This window comes from Balaenoptera physalus, assembly GCF_965194825.1.
Source record: "Balaenoptera physalus genome assembly, chromosome: 18".
Classification (NCBI taxonomy): Eukaryota; Metazoa; Chordata; class Mammalia; order Artiodactyla; family Balaenopteridae; genus Balaenoptera; species Balaenoptera physalus.
The window spans coordinates 80,342,739-80,367,983 of record NC_138899.1 but is presented as its reverse complement, the minus strand read 5'-3'; the positions used below and the strand labels follow the sequence as shown (position 1 = coordinate 80,367,983).

Genomic DNA, 25,245 nt, shown 5'->3' with positions numbered 1-25,245 from the left:
CCTGTACTTGTCAGAGTCTTTTCCATGAAAATAATTTTAAAATTAATATTTCCAACTGGGAACAAGGATTGGTATTTTTACACGTTTTTATAGCTTTATTGCGATATACTTCATATATCACAAAATCCGTCCATTGAAACTGTATATAGTTCAATGGTTTTTAGTATATTCAGAGTGGTACAACCATCACCACCATCTACTTTCAGAACATTTTCATCACCCGCCAAAAGAACGGAAAACCCATTAGCAGTCACTCCTCTTCCCCTACTTGTGGGCAACCACGAATCTACTTTCTGTCTCTACAGATCTGCCTATGATGGACACTTCGTATAAATGGAATCACACTACCTTTTAGCTGCTCCCACTTACTCTCCCCAACTTGTAAATGCTGGGTCATCCCAGAGCTCATTCCTTCCCCCCGCCTTTCCCATCTAAACTCGCTTTTGCAACCTCATGAAGTCTCAGCTCTCATGAATCCACTGAAGAGTCCAGCCTGAAGGAAAGGAGTCCATCGCAATAATCTGGGGAGAAGTGCTGAGGGCCTACCCTGAGCAAAAGACACAGAAGACACAGAGAAGTACAGAGAAGAGAAGTGGAGGAGGGAGAACAAGCTGCTCTTGGTGACGGAGCAGATACAAAACATGAGGCAGCTGGACATGTCCACGAAAACTCCCCACAGCCTGATGAGCTAGGGGAGCGCCACCGCAGGGAAAGAGAACACCGGGAAGGGTGTGATGGGGAGGAAGCGGGCTTCAGTTTCGGATGCGCTGAGCTCCAGATGCCTGTGGGGATAACGCACGAGTGTAAGTGCCTGATGCACAGTGAGACCAGAGCTTCTAGGGGCCAGCGGAGAGCTTGAGACAGCGCGAAAACGACCCTGAAGCGACACCACGAAGCCGGTGAAGCCGTGAGCAGCAATGAACCCCTGGGGGACTGTGTCTAACGGGAGCGGCGCTGAAGGGAGGGAGCATTTAGGCGCTGGTAGGAAGAGGAAGCACGAAGGAAACAGACGGCAGGAACACATCGGTGAGAACAAAACCACAGGCGCCCAGGGAGAGACGTCCACAGCAGCAAGTGCTGCTAGAGGCTCAGTCAAGAGTCAGGCGAACAGCAGCCGCCCGCCTTGGCCATCTTGGGGCCACCACTGACGTTCAAGAGAGAACAGTCAGCAGAGAGGGGAGGCAGGAAGCCAGACTGTGGTGCACCTGAGAGCAGCACGTGGGCCGCGAGCGCAGGGGCCGCCCGCCGGGAAGCGGGCAGCTGGAGGGGCTGACTGTGCTGGGGTCGTCAAGGCAGTGAAGACACCAGAGGATGTGTAAGCTTCAGAGACCGAGACGGCAGAGGCAGAGAGAACGACGGAAGGAGAGGCAGAGCAGGTGGTGGAGGAACGAGTCTTAGCGGGGCAGGGAGCCCCACTTGGCAGAAGGCTAGGCAGCGATGTGGAAATGCCTTGGGGAATCTAGGCCAAGGTGAAGAACGTGAATTTAGTGGCTCCCATCTGCATAATCATGGGATTTTCTCCAACAGTTCACAGCAGCCTAGGTTCAACAAGGACAAAGGGGAAAGATACTGGAAAGCAATTATTAAAGAGTGACAAAATGACAAACCATGTGGCTACAGGGAAGGAAGACGGTCCAGAAGGAGCTGAGAACTTGGGAAAAATGGGATAACTGAGAGCAGAAGCTTTTATGAGGTCAAGAATAGGTATGCCGGGTATGAGAAAGTGAGTAAAGTGGAAAGATAATTAAATTGTTGCCAGAGAGTGGGATTCTGTCATTGGGGATTTCAAAACTGGAGCAATTCTAGGTAATGGACATGCGAGGTGAATGATAAGAACGAAGGTCACTAAAATTGAGAACTAAGGACTGTAAGGCTACCGACATTTAGTAGAAAACAGCATCAAAGCTTGGAATTCAATAAAAAGAACTTAAATAAGGGAAGATGGTGTTTTAGCTAGATAACCTAATTCTGAAAGGAGCACGTTTTTATGGTTTTCTGAGTGTGCAATAAGGGATTAGGATGAACTGATCTCCCCCAAACCTAACAAATCATGAAGGAGAGCAAGCAGCCAGCATCCACCTGAAAGAGGCGTGGGGAGACGGTTCAAATAAGCCCCATCAATTACTATTAATACAGTATATTATTTGTAAAAAGTCCAGGAAGATAAATACCAGGTAAAAATGAGTTTAGGAGCTAATACATTTCAGACTGCTTTGTTTCTTTCTGTTTACACATGAGGATCACAGGTCATTGGGTTGGCTCCGTTCTTCCTTGTTTTGCTGTTCATCATGATCCGTAGGAATGCAACCAAGATTCTTCTTCTTCTTATCCATGATGAAAAATGAAGATGAAGGACATCATATGCATAAAGGATGTATTATTCAGCCTTCAGAATTACTCAATTCTTGATTTAGCTAAATGCCTTCTGATAGAGTTTAATTGCATTCCAATGAATAATAAAGTGGAAACATTATAAGAACCTAAATTGGTTGAATCAAGGGTTGCATAAAAACAACAACAATGAAAGAAAGAAAAAGCCATGTAAACTTTGAACTTCATTAGAAGAACCTGGGCCTATGGCTAAAACAAAGTAGAGCGAAGTAAAACTTAGATTCAATTGAAAGAACATAAAATGGGAGAAAATTCTTTTTTTTTTTTTTTTTTTTTGGTTGTGCTGCACGGCTTGTGGGATCTCAGTTCCCCAATGAGGGACTGAACCTGAGCCACGGCAGTGAAAGCCCAGAATCCTAACCGCTAGGTCACCAGGGAACTCCCAGGAAAATTCTTGAAAGAACATAAAACGGGGGAAAATTCTTGGATGACACTGAACACAAGAGTAAACCGCTCATGTTACATGAGGAAGAAAATACAAATGTTGGTGAGAGAAAGTCAAAGGAGTGAACCACTGAGTCAGGTAAAGAGAAAACAGACATTAACACATACTGTTTACAAGTATTTGATATGTTAATAGTCTGCTAATCAAGCTTTTACAACCTCCACTTGAAACCCTAAATGAAAAAATTAGAATAAATTACAATATAGGTCACAGCACAGACATTTCTGATAAACAAGAACTGTTTGGCTATTAAGTATTTCTAAAAAATTCTTTCATTATCCTTTGTTTTCTTTCATAATATCATCCTGTTTTGTACCTTTCAGATAAAAATTTTTAGAAAAAGCAATCTATATCTGTCATTTTCATTTCTTTCTAATTCTTTCTTTAACTGTCCACCACTCTCTTGACACCGATCTACCAAAGGTCCTGGTGACCCATGCTGATGACCAAATCCAGCAGCCTCTCCCCAATTCCCATCCTACTGGATCTTTCTGGACACCCACACTACTGACCAAACACTTCCTGCTCCCATGACACTGCACTCTCATCCGTGGCCAATGGTCTTATTTCAAAAATCTCTGTAACTGGCTCTTCTTGCTTCACTCACCTTCTAAATGTAGATTTCTTTAAGACGTATTTTTAACTTTTTCTTTTTAATGCAAATAATAAATATTTGTTGCTGATGAATTAGAAAATTACAAGACAAAAAGAAAATACAAAAACTGATAATTCCAAAAGTATGAGTGAACTATTAGCAATGTGGCGAATATCCTTGCAGACTGTATTTTACTTATACATGTATATAAACAAGGAAAAAATGGGATCTCACTCTTTATATGCTTTTAAAAAGTTGCCTAACTGACAGACTTGAAGGGAAAAAAGACAGTTCGACAATAATAGATTTCAATACTCTACTTTCAACAACGGACAGAACCACCACAGAGAAGATCAGTAAAGAACTAGAGAATGCGAACAACACTGTAAACAAACATGCTGAAACTTACGGAACACAGTAAGAAATAGGAAATGTGAATGTATCCAAACAAGTATGGAGTGTGAATCAGTAATCAAAAACTTCCCAACAAAGAAAAGCCCAGGGCCAATGGTCTCACTAGTGAATCCTACCAAACATTTAAAGAATTAACACCAATCCTCCTCAAACTCTTCCAAAATCTGAAGAGGAGGTAACATGTGAACTCATTCTAAGAGACTGGCACTACTCTGATACCAAAGCTAGACACAAACAAGGAAAGAAAACTACTACAGGCTACTATCTCTTATTAATATTGGTGTAAAATTTCTCAAAAAAATACTAGCAAACAGAATCCAACAGCCCATTAAAAGCATTATACACCCACCATGAGCAAATGGGATTTATCACTGGAATGCAAGGGTGGTTCAAGATATGAAAATCAATCCATGCAATAGACCACATTAACAGAATGAAAGAAAAACCCCACAAGATCATCTCAATGGATGCAAAAGAAGCATCTGACAAAATCTAACACCCTTTCGTGGTAAAAACACCCAATAAACTAGGAATAGAAGAGACCTTCCTTAACATTATAAAGGACACACATATGTAATATGAGAGCTAACATCATACTCAATGATGAAGACTGAGAGCTTTAACAGAAACATTAGGAACAAGAAAAGGATGCTGCTTTCGCCACTTCTATTTAACATGTGACTAGAACTTCTAGCCAGAGTAATTAGGCAGGAAAAAGAAATACAAAGCTTCCAAATAGGAAAGGAACAAGTCCAGTTAAATCTGCTCATAGAGAACATGATCTCATTATGCAGGCAATCTTAAGAAATTCACAAAAAACTGTTAGAGCTAATGAGTGAATTTATCAAAGTTATAGCATACAAAATCAACACACGTAAATCAGCTGTATTTCTATATACTAGCAATGAGTAATCCCAAAATGAAATTAAGAAAACAATTCCATTTGCAATAGCATCACAAAGAATTAAATATTGGGGAATAAATTTAACCAAAGAGGTGTAAAACTTGCACAGTGAAAACTATAAAACTTGATGGAAGAATGAAAGAGTTAGATACATGGAAAGACATCTTGTGTTAATGGAGTGGAAGACCTAATATTGTTAGGATGACAATACCACAAAAAGCAATCTTTCTATTCATTGCAATCCCTATCACAATTCCAATGGTGCTTTTTGAAGAAACAGAAAAGGCCATCCTAAAATTCATATGGAATTTCAAGAGACCTTGAATAGCCAAAAGAATCTTGAAAAAGAAGAACAAAGTTGGAGGATTCAGACTTCCTGATTTCAAACCCTAATACAAAGCTACAGTAATCAGGCCTGTGTGGTACTAGCAAAGGATACACATACAGAACAACAAAACAGAATTGAGAGTTTGGAAATAAACCTATACATTTTTCCCCAGTTGGATATTGACAAGGAAGCCAGGACAATTCAATGGGGGAAACAACACTCTTTTCAACAAATGAATGATTAGATCATTAGATAGATAATTAGATAATAAATAGATAAAAATAATTAGATAATAAATAATAAACAGAGAGCCACATGCAAAAGAATGAAGTTGCACCCTTTTACTTTACACCATTTACAAAAATTAACTTAAAATGGATCAAAGACCTAACCTCAATAGTTAAAACTATAAAACAGGGGCAAATCTTTATGACTTCGTATTTGGCAATATTTTCTCAACTATGACACTAAAAATATAGGCAACAAAAGTAAAACAAATACATATGACTTCATCAAAATTAAAAACTTTTGTGCATCAAAGGACGCTATGAAGAGAGTGAAACGATAATCCATAGAATGAGAAAAATGGAATTTGCCCATTTCATCTAAGTTATTTGCATACAATTGTTCATTGTATTCCTGTATGATCCTTTATGATCTAAGTTATTTGCACACAATTGTTCACTGTGTTCCTTTATGATCTTTTAGGATCCTTATGATTCCTTTATGATCCTTTATGTATTCCTTTATGATCCTTCTGACTTCTGTTAATGTTGTTAGTAATGCTCCCTCTTTCACCGTTTTCTAACAGTTTGAATTTTTTCTTTTTTTTCCCTTGGTCAATTTAGCTAAAGTTTTTTCAACTTTTGACACCTCTTTTCAAAGAACCAGTTTTTAGTTTCATTGATTTTCCTCTACTTTTTCTAGCCTCTATTTTCTTTATCTATGATCTTTGTTATTTCCTTTCTTTTGCTTGCTTTAGGTTTAGTTTGCTCTTCTTTTTCCAGTGCCTTAAGATGACAGGTTAGGTTACTGATTTGAGACCTTTTTCTTTATTAATATAGGTATTTACACCTGTAAACTGCCCTCTAAGCACTCTTTTAGCTGCATTCTATAACTTTTGATGTATTATGTCTTCATTTTCATTCATCTCAAAGTATTTTCTTTTTCTTTCTTTTTTAAGAAATTTAAGTATAGTTGATTTACAATGTTGTGTTAGTTTCAGGTGCACAGCAAAGAGATTCGGTTATACATATATATATCTGCTCTTTTTCAGATTCTTTTCCCTTATAGGTTAATACAAAATACTGAGTATAGTTCCCTGTGCTATACAGTAGGTCCCTGTTGGTTATTTATTTTATATATAGTAGTGTGTATATGTTAATCTAAGACTCCTAATTTATCCCTCCCCTCCACTTTCCCCTCTGGTAAAGTTTGTTTTCTATGTCTGTGGGTCTATTTCTGTTTTGTATGTAAGTTCATTTGTATTTTTTTTTTTTGGTTCCATCTATAAGTGGTATATGATATTTGTCTTTGTCTGGCTTACTTCACTTAGTATGATAATCTCTAGGTCCATCCATGTTGCTGCAGATGGCATTATTTCCTTCTTTTTTATGGCTAAGACTCCATTGTATATATAGACCACATCTTTATCCATTCATCTGTGGATGGACACTTGGGTTGCTGCCATGTCTTGGCTGTTGTATATAGTGCTGCTATGAACATTGGAGTGCATGTATCTTTTCGAATTAGAGTTTTCTCCAGATGTATGCCCAGTAGTGGAATTGCTGGATCATATGGTAACTCTATTTTCAGTTTTCTGAGGAACCTCCCTACTGTTCTCCATAGTGGCTGCACCAATTTACATTCCCACCAACAGTGCAAGAGAGTTCCCTTTTCTCCACACCCTCTCCAGCATTTATTGTTTGTAGATTTTTTGATGATGGCCATTCTGACTGATGTGAGGTGATACCTCATTGTAGTTTTGATTTGCATTTCTCTAATGATTAGTGATGTTGAGCATCTTTTCATGTGTTTGTTGGCAATCTGTATTCTTTGGAGAAATGTCTATTTAGGTCTTCTGCCCATTTTTTGATTGGGTTGTTTGTTTTTTTGATATTGAGCTGCATGAGCTGCTTGTATATTTTGGAGATTAATTCCTTGTCGGTCATATTGTTTGCAAATATTTTCTCTCATTCTGTAGGTTGTCTTCTTGTTTATGGTTTCCTTTGCTGTGCAAAAGCTATTAATTATGTCCCATTTGTTTATTTTTGTTTTTATTTCCATTACTCTAGGAGACAAATCCAAAAAGATATTGCTGTGATTTATGTCAGAGAGTGTTCTGCCTACATTTTCCTCTAGGAATTTCATAGTATCAATCCCACATTTAGGTCTTCTGAGTTTATTTTTGTATTCATCCTGCTTGGTATCCATTTTGAGTTTATTTTTATACTAATCCTGCTTGGTATTCTGTGAGTTTCTTGAATCTGTGGTTTGGTGTTTGTTAATAATTTTGGAAAATTCTCAGCTGTTAATACTGCAAATATTTCTTCTGTTCTTTCTTCTCTTTCTGGTATTGCCATTACGGGCATGTTACACTTTTTGAATTATCCCACAGTTTCTGAATATTGTTTTTTCCAGTCTTTTTTCTTTTCAGTTTGGGAAGTTTTGACTGACATATCTTCAAGATCACCAATTATTTCCTGGGCCCAGAGGATTATTCTGATGAGACCATCAAAGGCATTCTTCATCTCTGTTACAGAGTTTTTTATTTCTAACATTTCCTTTTGACTCTAAGAGTTCCCCTATCTCGGTTTACATTACCCATCTGTTATTATATGTTGTGAACCCTTTCCTTTAGAGTCCTCAGTATATTAATTATGGTTATTCAGAATTCCTGGTCTGACAATTCCAAAATATCTGCTATATTTGAATCAGGTTCTGATGTTTGCTTTTGCCTCTTCAGATGACGCTTTTTGCCGTTTAGCATGCCACTTGATTTTACTGTTGAGAGCCAGATATGATGTGCTGGGTAAACATTACTGCAGTAAATAGGCCTTTGCTGTAAGGTTCTATGTTTACTTGGCTAGCATTAGGCTGTGTTCACTGTTTGCTGTAGTTGTAGATGTCAGCGGCTAAAATTTCCTAATGTCCTGGTTTGTCTCCTCTGCTGTGTTTTTGTCTCCCTAGAGCCTTCTTAAGTAAGGTCTGAGAGGCATAGTTCTTTCAGCTGTATCCGCGTGCTATATAGGAGCCCTACGGATGGTGTGTGGTGACGTGTGGGGAGATCCTATGATGGGTCTCAGTCTGTTAGTGAGCCCGTGTCCCTAAGCTGTGATCTCCGCAAGTGCTTTCAGTTTTTTGTTTTTGTTTTTCCCCCTTAAGTGAGGCAGGAAGGGTATATGGGGCTGGAGTTGGGTTCTTCCATTTCCCCAGGTTGTTAGGCTGTGGGTTAGACTTGGGTAACACAGCTTCCTTTTTGTGCAGGCCTTTGTTAAGGAGAACAGAATGCTCTGGGAATTTCAAAATGGTTACTTTTCTCCTCCCCTTGAGGGGGAAGCAGGAGAGGATTTTTCTCAGACCTTCACTGTGAGGACTGGTGGGGGCCCTCAGGGTGGATTTTCACAAATTTTTATCTCTGAAGGTAGCCCATGCTCAGGCTCTAGCAACTCCTGAAACACTCCTGCCAGATGGTGGCTCCAGCGGTGGCTTCCCTCTGTGTCTACCTTCTCCAGTTTTCGCTCTGTGTGCCCTGTGGTCTCAATTCTCTCATGGATCTGAGAAGAGCTGTTGATTTTCAATCTTTCAGCTTCTTTTGTGCTGTGAGAACAGGAGTGACAACGTCCAAGCTCTTCACATGTTGAAGAGGCTAAACTACTTTTTTTTTTTTAATAAGTTTATTTATTTATTTGTTTTTATTTTTGGCTGCGTTGGGTCTTTGTTGCTGCGTGCGGGCTTTCTCTAATTGCTGAGAGCAGGGGCTACTCTTTGTTGCGGTGCACAGACTTCTCATTGCCGTGGCTTCTCTTGTTGCAGAGCACGGGCTCTAGGCACGTGGGCTTCAGTAGTTGTGGCACGTGGGCTCAGTAGCTGTGGCTTGCAGGCTCTAGAGCGCAGGCTCAGTAGTTGTGGCGCATGGGTTTAGCTGCTCCACGGCATGTGGGATCTTCCCAGGCCTGGGATCGAACCCATATCCCCTGCATTGGCAGGCGGATTCTTTTTTTTCTAAATTTATTTATTTATTTATTTATTTTTGGCTGTGTTGGGTCTTCGTTTCTGTGCAAGGGCTTTCTCTAGTTGCGGCGAGTGGGGGCCACTCTTCATCGCGGTGCGCGGGCCTCTCACTATTGCGGCCTCTCGTTGCGGAGCACAGGCTCCAGACGCGCAGGCTCAGTAGCTGTGGCTCACGGGCCTAGTTGCTCCGCGGCACGTGGGACCTTCCCAGACCAGGGCTCGAACCCGTGTCCCCTGCATTGGCAGGCAGATTCTCAACCACTGGGCCACCAGGGAAGCCCTGGCAGGTGGATTCTTAACCACTGCACCATCAGGGAAGCCCTAAACTACTTTTTAAAAGAAAATTTTTTTATCTCTCCAATTATTTACTTAGACTAATTTTCTAGGAGGGAACTTATTGCATCAAAATAAGTAAATATTTTCAACGTTTCTGATATATACTGTTAAGCTTCCCTCCAAAACAGTGTGAAAGCTAATAAAGGGAGACGTTACTGCAAGGGAGTTGGGAGGCCAGGAGGGCAGTGCTCGTGCACACACCTCCAGGGCTCAACGTGACCCCCAGGGAGACACACCCTGCATCTCCAGCAAGAGGGAGAAACATGTGCTCCTTGCCGGGCAATGAAAAGCCACTACTTCAAACTCCCACTTCCCTCCAGTGCACTTTTCATTTATAACAGCCCCTCCCAATTTCCCCTTCTCCTTTATGAAAGAGTTTTCTCTCCTTTGCTTTAAGGGACTTGCACGTGGTTTGTCACTGATGCACGCTCTGAACTGCAATTCTTTGCTCCTCCCAAATAAACCGTTTTGCTGGTAAAATAACTGGTTGTTTTAGATTAACAGAAGCTGTACCAAAATAATCTAAATATATTTTTACCACCTTATTTTCCTTCTCATAAACCTTCACTGATCCCTCACTGGTTCAAGATGACGTCCCCTTATCTCCACCAAATACACATTTCTCTGGTGGTTGCACAGGGTCACCGAAATCCTCTGTACATTTGGCCCTTATTGTTTTTCAATTTGATCTCTCACTACCCCGCAACGCCATGCTCTGGTGCTAGTGATTGGTGAACTTACTGTCCCTAGAACACATCATGATCATTTGTTTTTGCTCAAGCCATCCCTCAGTATCAATAATGTCTTCCCAAATTCAATCTACACTTCTTCCAGCTCACCTTGCCCTGTCCCATTCCACCTGTCCCATATGCAGCTACCACAGGTCAAGACTGTCAGCACACTTTGAAAGGTGTCAGGAAGCCAAGGACTTTTCAAAGAACACTTCTGCAATATAGGGCACAGAGGACGAGGCCATATCTACTCTCTGCAAAGTGAAAGGGACTGATTTAGATAAATTAAACTAAGAATTTCTGACAATTTGGGAAAACTGGGAGTAGACAGTTTATGAAATAAAATTATTTAATTATAGCCTTTGGATTTTTGCTTCTCATTCTATTTTTTCAGGGTTTTTTTTAAACCAGTGGCATCATGATTCCATTGTATGACCCTTTTTTTAGTTCTGAGCAAAACTTTAATATTGAGAAAACTAGGTTTTTTCAAGTAATCAAAGACCTGGTGATAAAGATAACACGAAGCACAGGAAATTATTTTGATAAAACACAAAATTGTTACTTTCTAGGCAGATTACTTAAAAACGGAAACCTTTCACAATAGCTTATCAAGAGCAGACCATTAGTCCAATGAAGCTTTCTCTTTTTAGCAGATGAAAGAAAATTAAGTTTTAGTTTTATATAAGTACAGTATAGGTATTAAAGCTTATTTTTAAAACTGTTATAATAATAATTCAATTTGTAGCCAGTTTGACCACACAAGATTCCTGTTCTCTCTCCCTCTTTGTCTGTCTCCCTCTCTCTCTCCTCACCTTTTTTTTTTTTTTGGTATTCCAAGCATTGTTCCTTATAATATTTCAACTTTCTGCATTGATTAAAATACAATCTGAGAGAGAGTAAAACCGTGTTCAACAATTTCCAGAAATACATATAGTATCCGTACATATGAAAAGACCCACCTCAATAAAACAAAATAATATTTAATATTTCAAACATTCAGAAGCATATGAATGCATTAGAAAAGGTCTTTAAAAGCTACATAATAAACCAGTAGTTAACTCAGGAGAGGGATCTAGGTTTGAGTAAGGTCAAAGGTGAATTTTTAATTTCTGTTGATTTTTTTTTCAAAGATCAAATATATATATATATATTTAGACAGTAAATATGGTCTATTTTTGCTTCTTTCCAATAGAACACATTTGATCACATTTTTTTTTATACAGCAGGTTATTAGTCATCCATTTTATCCACATCAGTATATACATGTCAATCCCAATCGCCCAGTTCATTCCACCACCGCCCCACCCCCTGTGTGACCCTCCTAATTGCTCTAACCCAGTTTTTTTTTTTGCCCAATTTAAAACATCAACACCACCAAAACGTGACATCTTGGATGAATTAGTTACCCTATTAAGAACTTACTTAGTGACATTTAAAAACTTACCTATTTTTTCCTTTCTTCAGAAAAACCCATGTACAAAGCAACTATTTCTTAGATAAATAAATAAATAAATAAAAGTTTAGTGTCACAAGGGTTGAAAGTCTAAATAACTAAGTAAACGCATGGTACAAAGAATGATGATAATTAAAATGAAGAAAAGCTGTTACCAATTCTAAAAAACAGAGGTTTTTCAGCCCTAATATTTGATCTTTTTTTAACTTAAAAAACAAAAACACAACTTACGTTCGATTTGGTCAAACATTACTGAGAAGAGGAAGTCCCGTGGTGTCATGTAATACTCTCCCCTGTGTTCCAGTGAGGAAAACTGCATGAAGCGCTGTTTACGAGGAGACGGTTTCCCTTTCATCTCTCCAGAGTCCACACTTTTCTAAAAGAAAAAGAAATTGCAATTTCAGATTTTTTTCAGTATCATTCCCCAACTTAGCTACTTCTACAATAATCTTTAAAGAGTAATTTTAGTGTTTAGGTACAACAACCTCCAAACTTTGAAGTCATTTACTGAACAGATATTTACGGAGTGCACAGGCACTGAAGACAGAGCAGTGATGAGGCTAACCGGAGGAACCTGCATTCCCACACAGGGGAATGACAATTAATGAATAAATGTATAAAATAATGGAAGACACTAAGAAGTGCCATGAAGAGATATAAAGCAGGATAAGAAGTGATTAGTAACATTTCAGGGCTGCCCTGGTGGCGCAGTGGTTAAGAACCTGCCTGCCAATGCAGGGGACATGGGTTCGAGCCCTGGTCTGGGAAGATCCCACATGCCGCGGAGCAACTAAGCCCGTGCGCCACAACTACTGCACCTGCGCTCTAGAGCCCTCCAGCCACAACTACTGAACCTGTGTGCCACAACTACTGAAGCCTGCACGCCTAGAGCCTGTGCTCCACAACAAGAGAAGCCACCGCAATGAGAAGCCGGAGCACCGCAATGAAGAGTAGCCCCCGCTCGCCGCAACTAGAGAAAGCCCGCGCGCAGCAACGAAGACCCAACGCAGCCAAAAATAAATAAATAAAATAAATAAATTTTTTAAAAAAGTAATATTTCAATGGGATGGACAAGGAGAGCCTTTCTGAACAGGTGACATTCAACGAGACTAAATGAGGCATGCCTTGTGGGCTTGGGCTCTGGAGGGAGAGCATTCCAAGGAGGAGGTAAAGAAAGAATACAGACCATGGGACGGGAACAAGCGTGGTGTGCTCAAGGGTGGTGTGGCGGAAGAGAAGCTCAGGGAGACAGGACGACAGCAGATCATGTAAAGATGAAGTACATCCATTCTGATCAGTGGCCCTGCTTTTAGGAATATATTGACATCATGGGTACACAGTGCTAAGAGAACAAGAAAGGCTAAGATATTGTTACTGTCGGAGTCTGTACCTTAGACAATGGGACCTGGGCCTTGACCCAGATGCTGATAGAGACGATACTGAAATATTTATCGCTAACCTTTCACGGAGCACTTACTGTGTGCTAGGCACTGTACTAGTTAAGTGCTCTCCATGGATTATTTAGTTAATCCTCACAACAACTGGACAGTAGATACTACAGTAGGTATGAAAACCGTAAAGTAAATGGCAGAGCCAGGATAAAAAACCAGGTGTGTCTGACTCAAAAGTGTTTCAATCTCTTAACCACCACAACTATCCTCCTACCCATGGCTGGGCACTGTGCCCTAGGCAGACTGGAAGAAGATGACATACCAGTCAGCACACATGCCAAGGTCAAAATAGGAACCTTGACTCAGAACGTGTCATCTGTGAAATCCAAGAGCACACTGGCACTCGGGATCGCTTTCCTGAAGGTAACGTGCTAACTCAGACCACGACATCCTTCCTGGACACATCGCTTCCTTTCCATGCTGACACACAAGTCATGTTCAGTAAGTGCTGAGTGGAACTGAAATGGGGAAAAACAGCAATTCCAGTTGCTTAAACCTCCAAACTCAAAGCCGTCAACAGCTCCTTTTAGCTGGTCTCAGTCCTCTAACCAGTATTGATTCTCTCTCCCCAATTTGACAACCGGCTTCCTTGAGTGCCTACCAGAATACTGGCCGTATACAGAACACTCAATAATACTGCACTGATGGCGCCCTGTCTTCTCCAGATCTTGCCTGTTCATGTCTTTCCTTTTCTTTCCCCTGAAACTACTACTATAAAAATAACTCAAGGGGCGTGTCTTAATTATATGAGTCCATACTCTTATCTCAGTCATCAGAAAATTGAATTTTATTAATATTTTCTGAACATTTTATACATGGAGTAGATACATTATCATTTGATATGTTATCAAGTGGATAGTGAGTATTTGTAGGAAAACAGCGGTAAACAAGACAAACAGTAATTCCTACTAGAATGTACTAAGCGCCGTGGCAGTGAATTTACAGAAAGTGTACAGGTGGGACAGGGAAGGGAGAGGGGTAGGAGTCTTCTCAGTAAACGTCACAGCACCGGCAGAGTCCTAGATACAAGAGTAAGACAGTGTATTGAAGAGCTGAAGAAGTTAAACACGGATATGTGCACTCTTAGCTTAAAGAATATTTATGTTTCTATTAGATTTTAAAAAGTAAATAATCTATACAGAAATAGGTATATGTATTTCCAAATCGTTAAATAAATGTTGGTTCTTAAAAAAAAAAAAATTATTTATTTATTTATTGGCCATGCCACACAGCATCTGGGATCTTAGTTCCCCCACCAGGGATTGAACCCGTGCCGTCTGCAGTGGAAGTGTGGAGTCTTAACCACTGGACTAAGTCCCAATATTTAGTCCAGGGAAATCCCATGTTGGCTCTTTTATACTATCTTGTATCTAAGTTGGTCATGACTAGTTAAAAAAATAGCTTTTACCAACCACTTAATCCCTTTTATGCAAACAAACATATTCTTCTTCCTAAACTTCAACCAGCTAAAAGGGGCCAATTACTCATTTCTCCTCCTCAAGTGCTCTCCTAACAGGATGGAACGTTATTCTATGCCTCTTTTGGTTTTCATGCTGTCCTCTATCTGTGGCAATCTTCCTCTTTCCTGGTCCTAACCTAGACTGAAAATGACCAAGAAGTAAAAACACAAACCTCCCACTCTCTTGCAGCAAGATATGAAAACTACTCCTCCACCTCATGGTTACCATATTCTATATACTTGTATGCGTCTATGACTTGCATAAGCGTAACATTTCTGAAGATTCTTGAGAAGAGTCAATTATTCTGGGAAGTGTCATTTATTTTTATTTTAAAAATATTTTTAAAGTCTTCACTGAATTTGTTACAATATTGCTTCTGCTTTATGTTTTGGTTATCTGGCCGCAGGGCATGTGGGACCTTAGCTCCCCGACCAGGGACTGAACCCGCACCCCCTGCACTGGAAGGTGACGTCCCAACCACTGGACCGCCAGGGACGTCCCCTGGGAGGTGCCATTTCAGATAATGGTTGATTGGGTTGTCATCCCTTCCAATTCTGGTTAAATATCCTCCCCAATGAACAAGAAAAGGCAAAGGAGGCGAAACTAAAGCTCCCTTCCCTGGGTTGACTTCTGAGCTTGAAACTGCCATATGAATTGCAGACCATGAATTCAGAAGGTCACTTACAAACAAATGACCTCCACATTTGCCCACCACCATGATTCCCTATCAGTAGGCGATGTGGCATAAAACTATCTAACGACCCCCTACTAACATCCTCACAACTCAACCTGGTGTTGTACCTTTAATTTCTGCTACTTCATGGTATAAATAAACCTATTCTACTACCCCCAAATCCTGCAACTCCCTTTGCCAGCACTAGCAATGTCTCTCCTTTTTCTACTCTTTTCCACCACCTCTCACACTGCTTACTGAGGACACAGCTATCGGTTGGAGGCCATCATCTGTGTAGATACTAATCCCACCATTTCCCTCATGCAATATACAGTGGAAGCCCCCAAGACACCACCTCTTACTACTAGAGTCTTTCCCTTCATCCTAACTCCTACCCGCTGACCTCCCAAGTAAATACGTAATCGAGCATCTACTACTGTGAGGGCACTCCAGGAAGAGACAGGACACATACTAATCAAAGGGGCAACAGTACAGTAATAAACACTAACAATATAGCTAATGTGAATTAAACACATGCAACATACGGTGCTAAAATCTTTACATACATGGTCTCACTCAATCTTCACAATGACCCTAACAGGAGACTTCATTTTATCAGCTTCATTTTACAAAAGAAGAAACCAAAGCTTGTCAAGGTTAACCAGCTTGCCTGGGTTAACATGGCAAGTCAGCGGATAGCATAGAGGCAATATGACAACCTCAGCTCAACCACTATCCTATGCCAGCTCCTCTAAGGATTACATAAACTAGGAAAATAGAGAAAGCAGTGTGGGTAATGACAGTTGAGAAAGTTTCCATAAAAAGAGTGGGATTTAAGTCAGGCTCTAGAGAATAACAAAGAGTAGAACTAGAATTGGCCATCCTTAAGACCTGGGCTAAGAGTTGTCCGTTTCCTAAACGACATGTATTACTTCCCTTGTTTGATAAAATTTAAAATAAGTAGGATGTTATGAACACATTTCTTCGCTACAGCAAAATTTATGCAGAGGCAAGAAGAGTATTGTTCTGAAATTGCCAGAGCCTTTCTAATTCCAAGTTGACGAACCAACAAATCAATTTTCTTTAAGTCCCCTTTGTCATACAGTAGTTGAATTTTAAAGGACCACAAATTGATGTGTATTATATATTTATGCTTACTTCACAGAATCTGGAAGATCAATTTGGCATTTTGAATCTTTTGTTTATCTATAAAGTTTATTCTTGCCATACTTCACATGCATGACCACTATGATCAACACTCCGATTTCCTGGATGGATTTAACATCAAGAATGAACAACGTCTCTCTTCCCCCAACGCTTCCACCCTCTCCCCTGGTGCTCTCCGGCTCCCGTGAGCACGCTCTCTCTGCCCACATCCTCCTGCCCCTCCCCTCCTTCCCGCGCACGTTTCAGGTGGCTTTTCTCTGTTGCTGCTGTTTGCGTACTCCTTGAACTGACCGTATGGTTTCGGGCACTCATTCTTCTCTCTCGTTTCTCCTGTCTCTCTCTCACAGATACGTGTACATGTGGCATATCTGTGGTCAGCTGTGCTTGGTAAACTGAGTCTGGGCAAAGGCAACGGATTTTTGAGTTTGGTTAAGTGCAGTTAGAGGGTCAGTTTGGATGAAGAGGACGGGGAGGAGTAACGAAGGTCAAAGTATTACAATTCTGTCTGAGACAACACCAGGGCAGATGCCCAGCTTAGTACCGTTAGTACTGCTCCGTATCAGGCGGTGAAAAAGTTCACAAATTCATCTTCAAACATTTAAGAACCTGTTATATGTCACTGTTCTGCAGATATACAGACGGACACTGTGAGGTCTCGGCCTTTAAGGAGCTCACAAAAGGGAGTGCTGGAGAGCAAACAAACAATTCAGAGCACTGGCTCCAAGGGGACGCAAATTCCAGTTCTGTCACTCACTAGGTATGTGACCTTGGACCAGTTATCAGCTGACTCACGAACAGTGAGGAAACGGGAATCAAGCTGCCCGGACTTAAATCCCAGCTCTGTCACTTGGCCAAGCTCCTACTGTGACTTCTCCCTAACTAATCTGTAAAATGAAGAAGACAGTAGTATCTACTTTTTATAAACTGTGTGTTCAATGAAATAATACACATACTACGTGCTCTGGAAGGTCAGCCATTACTATCATGATCGTCGTAATTTAAACAAATGTTCTAACAGAAATATGTAAAAAACTGTAGAAGGCAGAGAGAGGACCAATGAACTGCCTTGTTAATTGCAAGACTTAACAAAGGCATCCCAGGCCAGGAGAAACGGGACCTGGGCTGCAAACGGCGAGGAGTCGCCAAGACCGGGAGCAAGAGCAGAGCAAAGCACACTACGGCGTCCTGAGGTCCGGGCAGCAGGTCCAGGGTGCAGAGGGTCTCTGGGGGACGCGACAAAAATGGACAGAAGGGGAGAAGGGCAGCCACAGTGCACCAGGAAGACCGTCTTGGATGTGGGCATTTTCTTTTAATTCACACAGAGCCAGCGTAGATGGAAGACACTGGAATGTACACGGCTGACGGTGCAGGGTATCTCACACCGTGATTCAGCACTTAATCTATACATCCAGCTAATACACTTGGTTTTTCAGTTTCAAAATCCCAGCATATTAGAAACATTACATTACAAATGCTAGAGTCTAGTATACTAATGGCAGAAGGGAGATCTGACAGCCTGAAAGTGAGACAGGAGAGAAAAATTAAACAAGCCAGACCTGGCCACAATAATCTGGATAAATCAATGTTATAACGACCAATAAATAGCCACTAGCTCTATTTATGTGATGATGATCTTCAGTCACTTAGAAATTGCTAATTATGTAGGGAATATTTTGTTAAAAATGTAGGAAAATGTGTAATGTAGCTTAACTGTTTTTAATGTAAATCTTGCATTAAAAAAAGATGTTTTATTACTTACGAGGGTAATTTTAGTTGTCTGGAAGATTCACTTACAGGGCATAACTCACACCCCACTGATGCTGTATAAACTCAGCATTGCTCTCTAATCTACTATATATATCCAAAGCACTTTGCAGAATGTATGTTATATAAAAATACCAGGGCCACGTTTATATAAACTGAAAATGATTAGAACTGTGAGTAAAAGCACAGTGTCTTTCAAAAAAATACAAGTAGACGTAGTTTGGGCTCATCATAAATACTATTACATGTCAAATAAAATTAGACCACAGGATACAAATCTTTTCATCTTTCCAACACTGTTAACAGTCACTTTTAAAAAAACTTACTACTAGTGTATTCTTAGTCATGATGAGCTCTCACAGGAAAAGCATCTATACAAATAGCAATTCAGTATGCTGACACCTAGGTTTCAGGATGTCAATAGAAATCTGAATGTCATCTCCTAGGGCTAAATCAATTCCTTTCAAAGATAAAAGGTATCATAAGGCAAACCATAATTTTAAGTAATTTATATAGGATATAAATAAACGTTGTTATTCACGTCTAAAAATCTGTTAAGTTCCAGGGGCCGTTTCAAGGGTATGGTGAGAATACCAGCACTGGAGGAACTCGGAACCTCCAGCTTTTATTATTTTTAAATTAAAAAAAATATTTATTTATTTATTTAGGCTGCATTGGGTCTTAGTTGCAGCACGCGGGATCTTCGTTGCAGCACGTGGGATCTTTTTTTTTTTTTTTTTTGGTTTTGTTGGGTCTTCGTTTCTGTGCAAGGGCTTTCTCTAGTTGTGGCAAGCGGGGGCCACTCTTCATCGCGGTGCGCGGGCCTCTCACTATCGTGGCCTCTCTTGTTCTGGAGCACAGGCTCCAGACGCGCAGGCTCAGTAGTTGTGGCTCACGGGCCTAGTTGCTCCGCGGCATGTGGGATCTTCCCAAACCAGGGCTCGAACCCGTGTCCCCTGCATTGGCAGGCAGATTCTCAACCTCTGCACCACCAGGGAAGCCCACGTGGGATCTTTAGTTGCGGCTTGTGGGATTTTTTTTTTTAATTGCAGAATGCGGACCCTTGGTTGCGGCATGCGTGTGGGACCTCGTTCCCCGACCAGGGATTGAACACAGGCCCTGGCATTGGGAGCGTGGAGTCTTACCCACTGGACTACCAGAGAAGTCCCGGAACCTCCAGCTTTTATAGGCTCTGCTACAAAAAACAAGTTTTCTTTTTCCCTTTGGATTTTTGGTTTTCACTCTCAATCTATATGATAATTCACTTGCAAATAAAATTTGGGAAGGTCTTTTCTCTATGCTAAAAAAAAAAAAGGTATAATGTACCTTCCTGAGTTAACTCTTAATAAAATCAAAGGGTCATTAAAAAAAACAAAAACAACAACAATAAAAAAAACCAGAACCATAAATTGATGAGAAAGCAGTAAGTAAAACTTCTTAAAATCTCCGTCCCAAAACCTGACAAAGAACCAGAATGAAAACCAGAAAGTAAGGACAGCCATGCTGATGCTAGCTCCTAACCTCCCACTCTAAACTTGTTCTAGAAAGATCTTCTATTGATAGAAACTGATAATGCTGACCCACCTGCACGACAGTACTAGGAATGAAAACTAGTTTCCTCCCCCAGAGTGTGATGGAACGAGAGGAGGAGATTCTGGAATCCCTTGCGGATGGGGCAGCCGGGCCTGGGTGTGTGCACCGCACGCCTCCGGGGGCCCCCTCACACTGGCATCATCGGACAGCTGTGGAGCAGACGGCAGGAAGGTGCGCTGCGGAAGGTGGCCTCCTCGAACCTGCAGGGGTAACGCTGTCACCGAGAGCTCCCAAGGGCAGGCACGTGCAGGCCAGAGAGGACCGTGGGGAGTCCCCCCGGAAACCCCCGTCACTCGCTGCCGTCACTCGAGGCCCAGCACGTGCCTCTTTCCCCTCCTGCGTCCCGTCAAAGGAGGGGTGGCATCGGCAGAGGATGCCGGGCACGGCCGGGCAGAGGAAAGTACTGCGTCCACAACCACGCTGACCACAAAGCCAGCAACCATGTCCGAGGGCATTTCTCCAAAGGGGCAGGCACCCCAAACAGGGGGACAGAGTGAATCGCAAAGGCCACCCCTGGGGATGCGCCAGCCCCCAGCGTGGCAGGAAGGCAGATGCCCAGAGGAGAGCCAGGACATAGGACACAGCCTCGCTGCCCCTCCGGTCCCTCAGGCAGCAGACTGACCGACAGTCCATGGAAACTGCGAACAGCCTGCTCTGCAGCTAATGTTCTGGTGTGAAGGCAAAGAGTGCTCCGTTCAAGACGGAAAGGGGTCAAGCTTATACATTCACACCGTCCTTGGCAAATAACATAGCTGGCTAGACCATCTGTTTAAAACCTGATGTTGGGCCTATCCAAATTCTCTGGGAAAATGAGGAGCAATAGGGAACAACAATGAAAATCAAATTCTGAAAGAAAGCAGAAAAAAAATCACAGAAAACAAAAGACGTGATCGATGGACTTTAAACATCAGAGAGCAAAGATAAGATGCAACATGACAGAGGCATCTGAAAGGGAGCCAGCCCAGCTACACAAAAGGAGCAGAGACGAAAGACGCCAGTATGAAATGAAAAGCTTTAAGAAACAGGAAAGACTAGAACCAACACTGCAGAAAATACACAAACTACTGATAGGAAAAAAAAATCACACAGAAGGCAGAAGAAAAGCACAGAGAAAAGCATTTAGGGAAAAGAATATCCACATGTGTGACAGACATCAAGGGTTCAACATGAAAACTGCTGTACTTCAGGAAGACAGAGAACAAATCAGCAATCATTTCAAAAACAGAGTGGGAAAACCTCACTGAAACCCTCAAAGACCTGAATTTACTACCCGATCTGCCACTGCCCTATGTGAATATACTCAGGTTTGAATAATCCTAGAACACCTTGGGGGAGATTGGTCAGTTTTAGTTCTTTCAGAAAACCTAAATAAGGCAGATGGTAGAAAATCTAAGTAAGGTTAGAACTATGATGCCCTTATTGCTGGATTCAACCTCTTAAAAGCTGTTCTCAGAGAAGATAAAACAAAAAAATAACACAGTAAATGATTAAGCAAGATGTAGTTCTAAGATAATTCTTAAAAGACACACATCACCCTTGTATAGTGAGGAAATGAAAGCAGCGTGAGGGGGTAACATACTCAAGCTATTCAACCCGAAAGGCTGGGGACAATTTTTTTTGCCCCTCTTCACTCCAACTTATTTATTGCAGTGCAGGAGAACTATTCCAGTAGGAATGGACTTAACGGTACCAATCTTAATGTCTACCTGAATGAGATATCCTAAGCTACTTGGACTCAACCCTGTCGGCCTCAGGAAGAAGAGGAGCCTACGGAATGTGCTTGTGGAGATCAAAGCGCTGCTGAGGGTCTGCTGGGGGCTCGGCCCCTGAACCTACCGGGACTGCGTGGAAAGTGATGGGAGCGGGGATGAGTCCCTCCCAGTACCACTCGATTTGCTTCTCAAACCTGCATCTAAAGCTAAATGTACGGGAAAGGAGGGGCAGAATAAAAGCTGGGATTGGAGCTATCCTCAACATGTGAGAACCGTCCACATGGTTCTGGTTAAATGTAAAATGCTCCATGGCTTTCAAGGATTACTTGTAATGCAGTAAAAAATGTGACAAAGGAATTAAGAGCAATGAGTGATATGAACTGGATAAAAGAGATCTTTGAAAGCTGATGACTTCTGTTAAAACATTTCACTAGTTTATTGCCTTTAAAGCAACAGGTGCTTCACCATTCTGTCTCTACTTTTTATCCATGAAGTGACAAATTGGAAAAAGTGTTCTGTTCTTTGTTGAACATTCTTTGGTCTCTACATTTCTCATGAAAAAAGTGGGAAAAGAAAAGGCCTTCCTTACAATGCTTTCAGTATGTCCAATAGATACACATTGCATCAGGCAAAATGTAGTAAAACCTATTCATTTGGGGGTTTTATCTTGGAATTTGCAGTAATCTGGATAAAATGTAATTGTTTTGTTGTCTTTGAACTTTCTGTGGTGTAATTAAAGAATATCTTTTCTTCTTAAAGAGAACTTTACAACTGGAAATTTTCAGTCATTAGACAGAACTTTTCCATTTCACTCTGAATCAGGGAGTTTTTATTGTACATGAAACAAAATACTACCAGAGTAAGTTAGAACTATTCACTGCATAAGCTATGCTTCATGATAAATTCTACAAAATGACAGAGTATTAGTGAGGGAGACAAAAGTCATTCCTGGGAAAACTGGGAGCTCTGGAAACTATTCTCTGTGGCTTCTGGATATCGTTTCATCTAGTGATGGACTAGACTAGACTTCCAGAGACGGGAAGAAAGCTAGTGTGGCTTTTCTTAGATGAGCACGGTAAAATGAAATGACATATGCCTCTCTCTATATGAATTTAAAAATAGCCCCTAGGACCACAGTAATCTGTCTGAAGAGGAGTGGCCACTGTCAGGGATGCTGCTGAGTAAAGAAAGAAGCATCTTCTCTTCCGGTAACAGCTTTCTCTCTCCAGATGAGATGGCTGAGCAGAATACTCATTTCCCTTCCTCCATAACTACTTTCAGGAGGTACATCATAACTACAGACATTTTTGTTTATGTTCTAACCAGAAAGTTTAAATTAGGTTTCAAGCGATTAAAAAAAAGACTAGAGCCCTGACTTAAAACCTCAGCACCTTCCTAAAGCTTCATCAGTATCGCTCACTGCAACCACAAGTAAGTAAAGCTTTTCCTGAGAAATGACGGGGTTGCTTTAGCCTACTGCCCGACTCGCAAGGGAAATACTACTCTGTGAACTCCTCCTACAACCATTCAACATCAACTTATTTAATAAATATTACATGTCTCCTATGACCAAGCACTGTATGAAGTGACACATGAACAGACACTCCCTTTCTAGTGGGGGGAGGCATAACACAAGTGGGTGAATGCTAGACAGAAGTATGAAAGGAGCACTAAGCATTTAGCAAACGTGAAAAGTCCCACAACAATAAATTCCAATCTCTGATAGTTACTTTCTCAATGTTACTTATCAACCATGACATTTTGACTTCTTTCTTTTCAAAATGAGAGATATGTACATGTACCCCAATGTTCATAGAAGCACTATTCACAACAGTCAAGACATGGGAGCAACCCAAGTGTCCATCGACAGATGAATGGATAAAGAAGATGTGGTATATATACACAATGGAATATTATTCAGCCATAAAAAAGAATGAAATAATGCCATTTGCAGAAACATGGATGGACCTAGAGATTATCATACTAAGTGAAGTAAGCCAGACAGAGACAGACAAATATCATATGACACCATTTATATGTGGAATCTTAAAAAAATGACACAAATGAACTTGTTTACAAAACAGAAACGGACTTCCTTGGTGGCGCAGTGGTTAGGAATCCACCTGCCAATGCCGGGCACACGGATTTGAGCTCTGGTCTGGGAAGATCCCACATGCCGCGGAGCAACTAAGCCTGTATGCCACAACTACTGAAGCCTGCGCGCCTAGAACCCATGCACTGCGACAAGAGAAGCCACCGTAATGAGAAGCCCGCGCACCGCAAGGAAGAGTAGCCCCTGTTCACCGCAACTAGAGAAAGCCCACATGCAGCAACAAAGACCCAACGCAGCCAAAAATAAATAAAAAACAAAACAAAAAACAACAACAAAAAAACAGACTCACAGACATAGAAAACGAACTTACAGTTGCAAAAGTGGAAAGGGGGCAGGGATAAATTAGGAGTATGGGATTAACAGATACACACCACTATATATAAAATACATAAACAACAAGGGTTTACTGTATAGCACAGGGAACTAAAAAAAAAAAGAGACAGAGATGCACCAAACTAATACTTTTCATTATTATATAATTAAATTTAAATAGAAGACTCCTAACAGGTCTGGTATCAGCAAATTTATCTCGGTTGTGATCTTTCTTCTTTGGGCAACTGAGAAGTACAGCAGAGCATAACAAGGAGCCTTTTGTAATATAAGCTATGATCTAATTTCAGGACCCTTACAAACCCATGCAAAAAAGTCTCCTCAAAACTGAGAACTTCAAGTATGCCTGGGGAAAGTGCTGCTATCAAAGGGCTGAGTCATAAACAGAGGCTACCACGAGGGTTAACAACATTTAGGATATTATATCCTACAACACACACAGTGTGGAGCGAAGAGGGGATGGATTAAAGGATGCCTTCTTGCCTTTCTCCCATCCCTCCACGGGCAACAGCTGCAGTCGGTAGCTGTATGTATTTTATAGTTTCGGATTCCAGAAGGAAAGTGATTCATCCGTACAGTATTTTGCACTGCTTTCCCCCCATGCTCCCACATTCTCCATGATCCGCTCAGGCTTCCATACCCCCAGCCCCCAGCAAAAGACTGTCCCCGCTACAGGCTTCCTCGGTTTACAGGAAGCACATAGTGAGGATGGCTTTTCAAAGCTTGTGGCTGAATACTGATGGCAGTCTGCCTCTCTACCACCAAGTCCCTTAAGCCCCACACCCTAACCCTACACAAAATGTGGTCAAAGACTGGAATTAGTTAAAAAACAACAAGAACAAAAAACCCCAAACAGCAACATGTTGCTTGCATACTAATTTTATCCCAAAAATAGAACAAATTTTTTGAAAACCTTCAGATAAATGGAAAAATAATGAAAGCTTGAATGAAGGGGCAGATATGCAATTTCCTATTAAAAACAGAAATTACATTTCTATTTTAAAATTCCATTGTTACTATCATTTTTATGAATTGGTCTTGTACGAAACAAATACGGTACTAATTTTAAATGTCAACCTTAGTTTTGGTCTTTGCTAACATAATTTTCCTGAAACTGACTGGGTTTGCTGGTGCGTCCTTAGCTTCAGTTTT

General features: G+C 41.1%; 1 protein-coding gene across 2 annotated transcripts in view; it reads right to left on the bottom strand.

Annotated features, from left to right (window-relative positions):
- The window catches only part of MICU2 (mitochondrial calcium uptake 2), an 89,201-nt gene that overhangs the window by 47,943 nt on the left and 16,013 nt on the right, over positions 1-25,245 (bottom strand). For both annotated transcript variants that reach the window (XM_082435135.1, XM_082435134.1), the window contains exon 2: positions 12,062-12,206. In XM_082435135.1, coding sequence (XP_082291261.1) covers positions 12,062-12,206 — 145 coding nt within the window. The remainder of the gene's footprint in view (positions 1-12,061; positions 12,207-25,245) is intronic.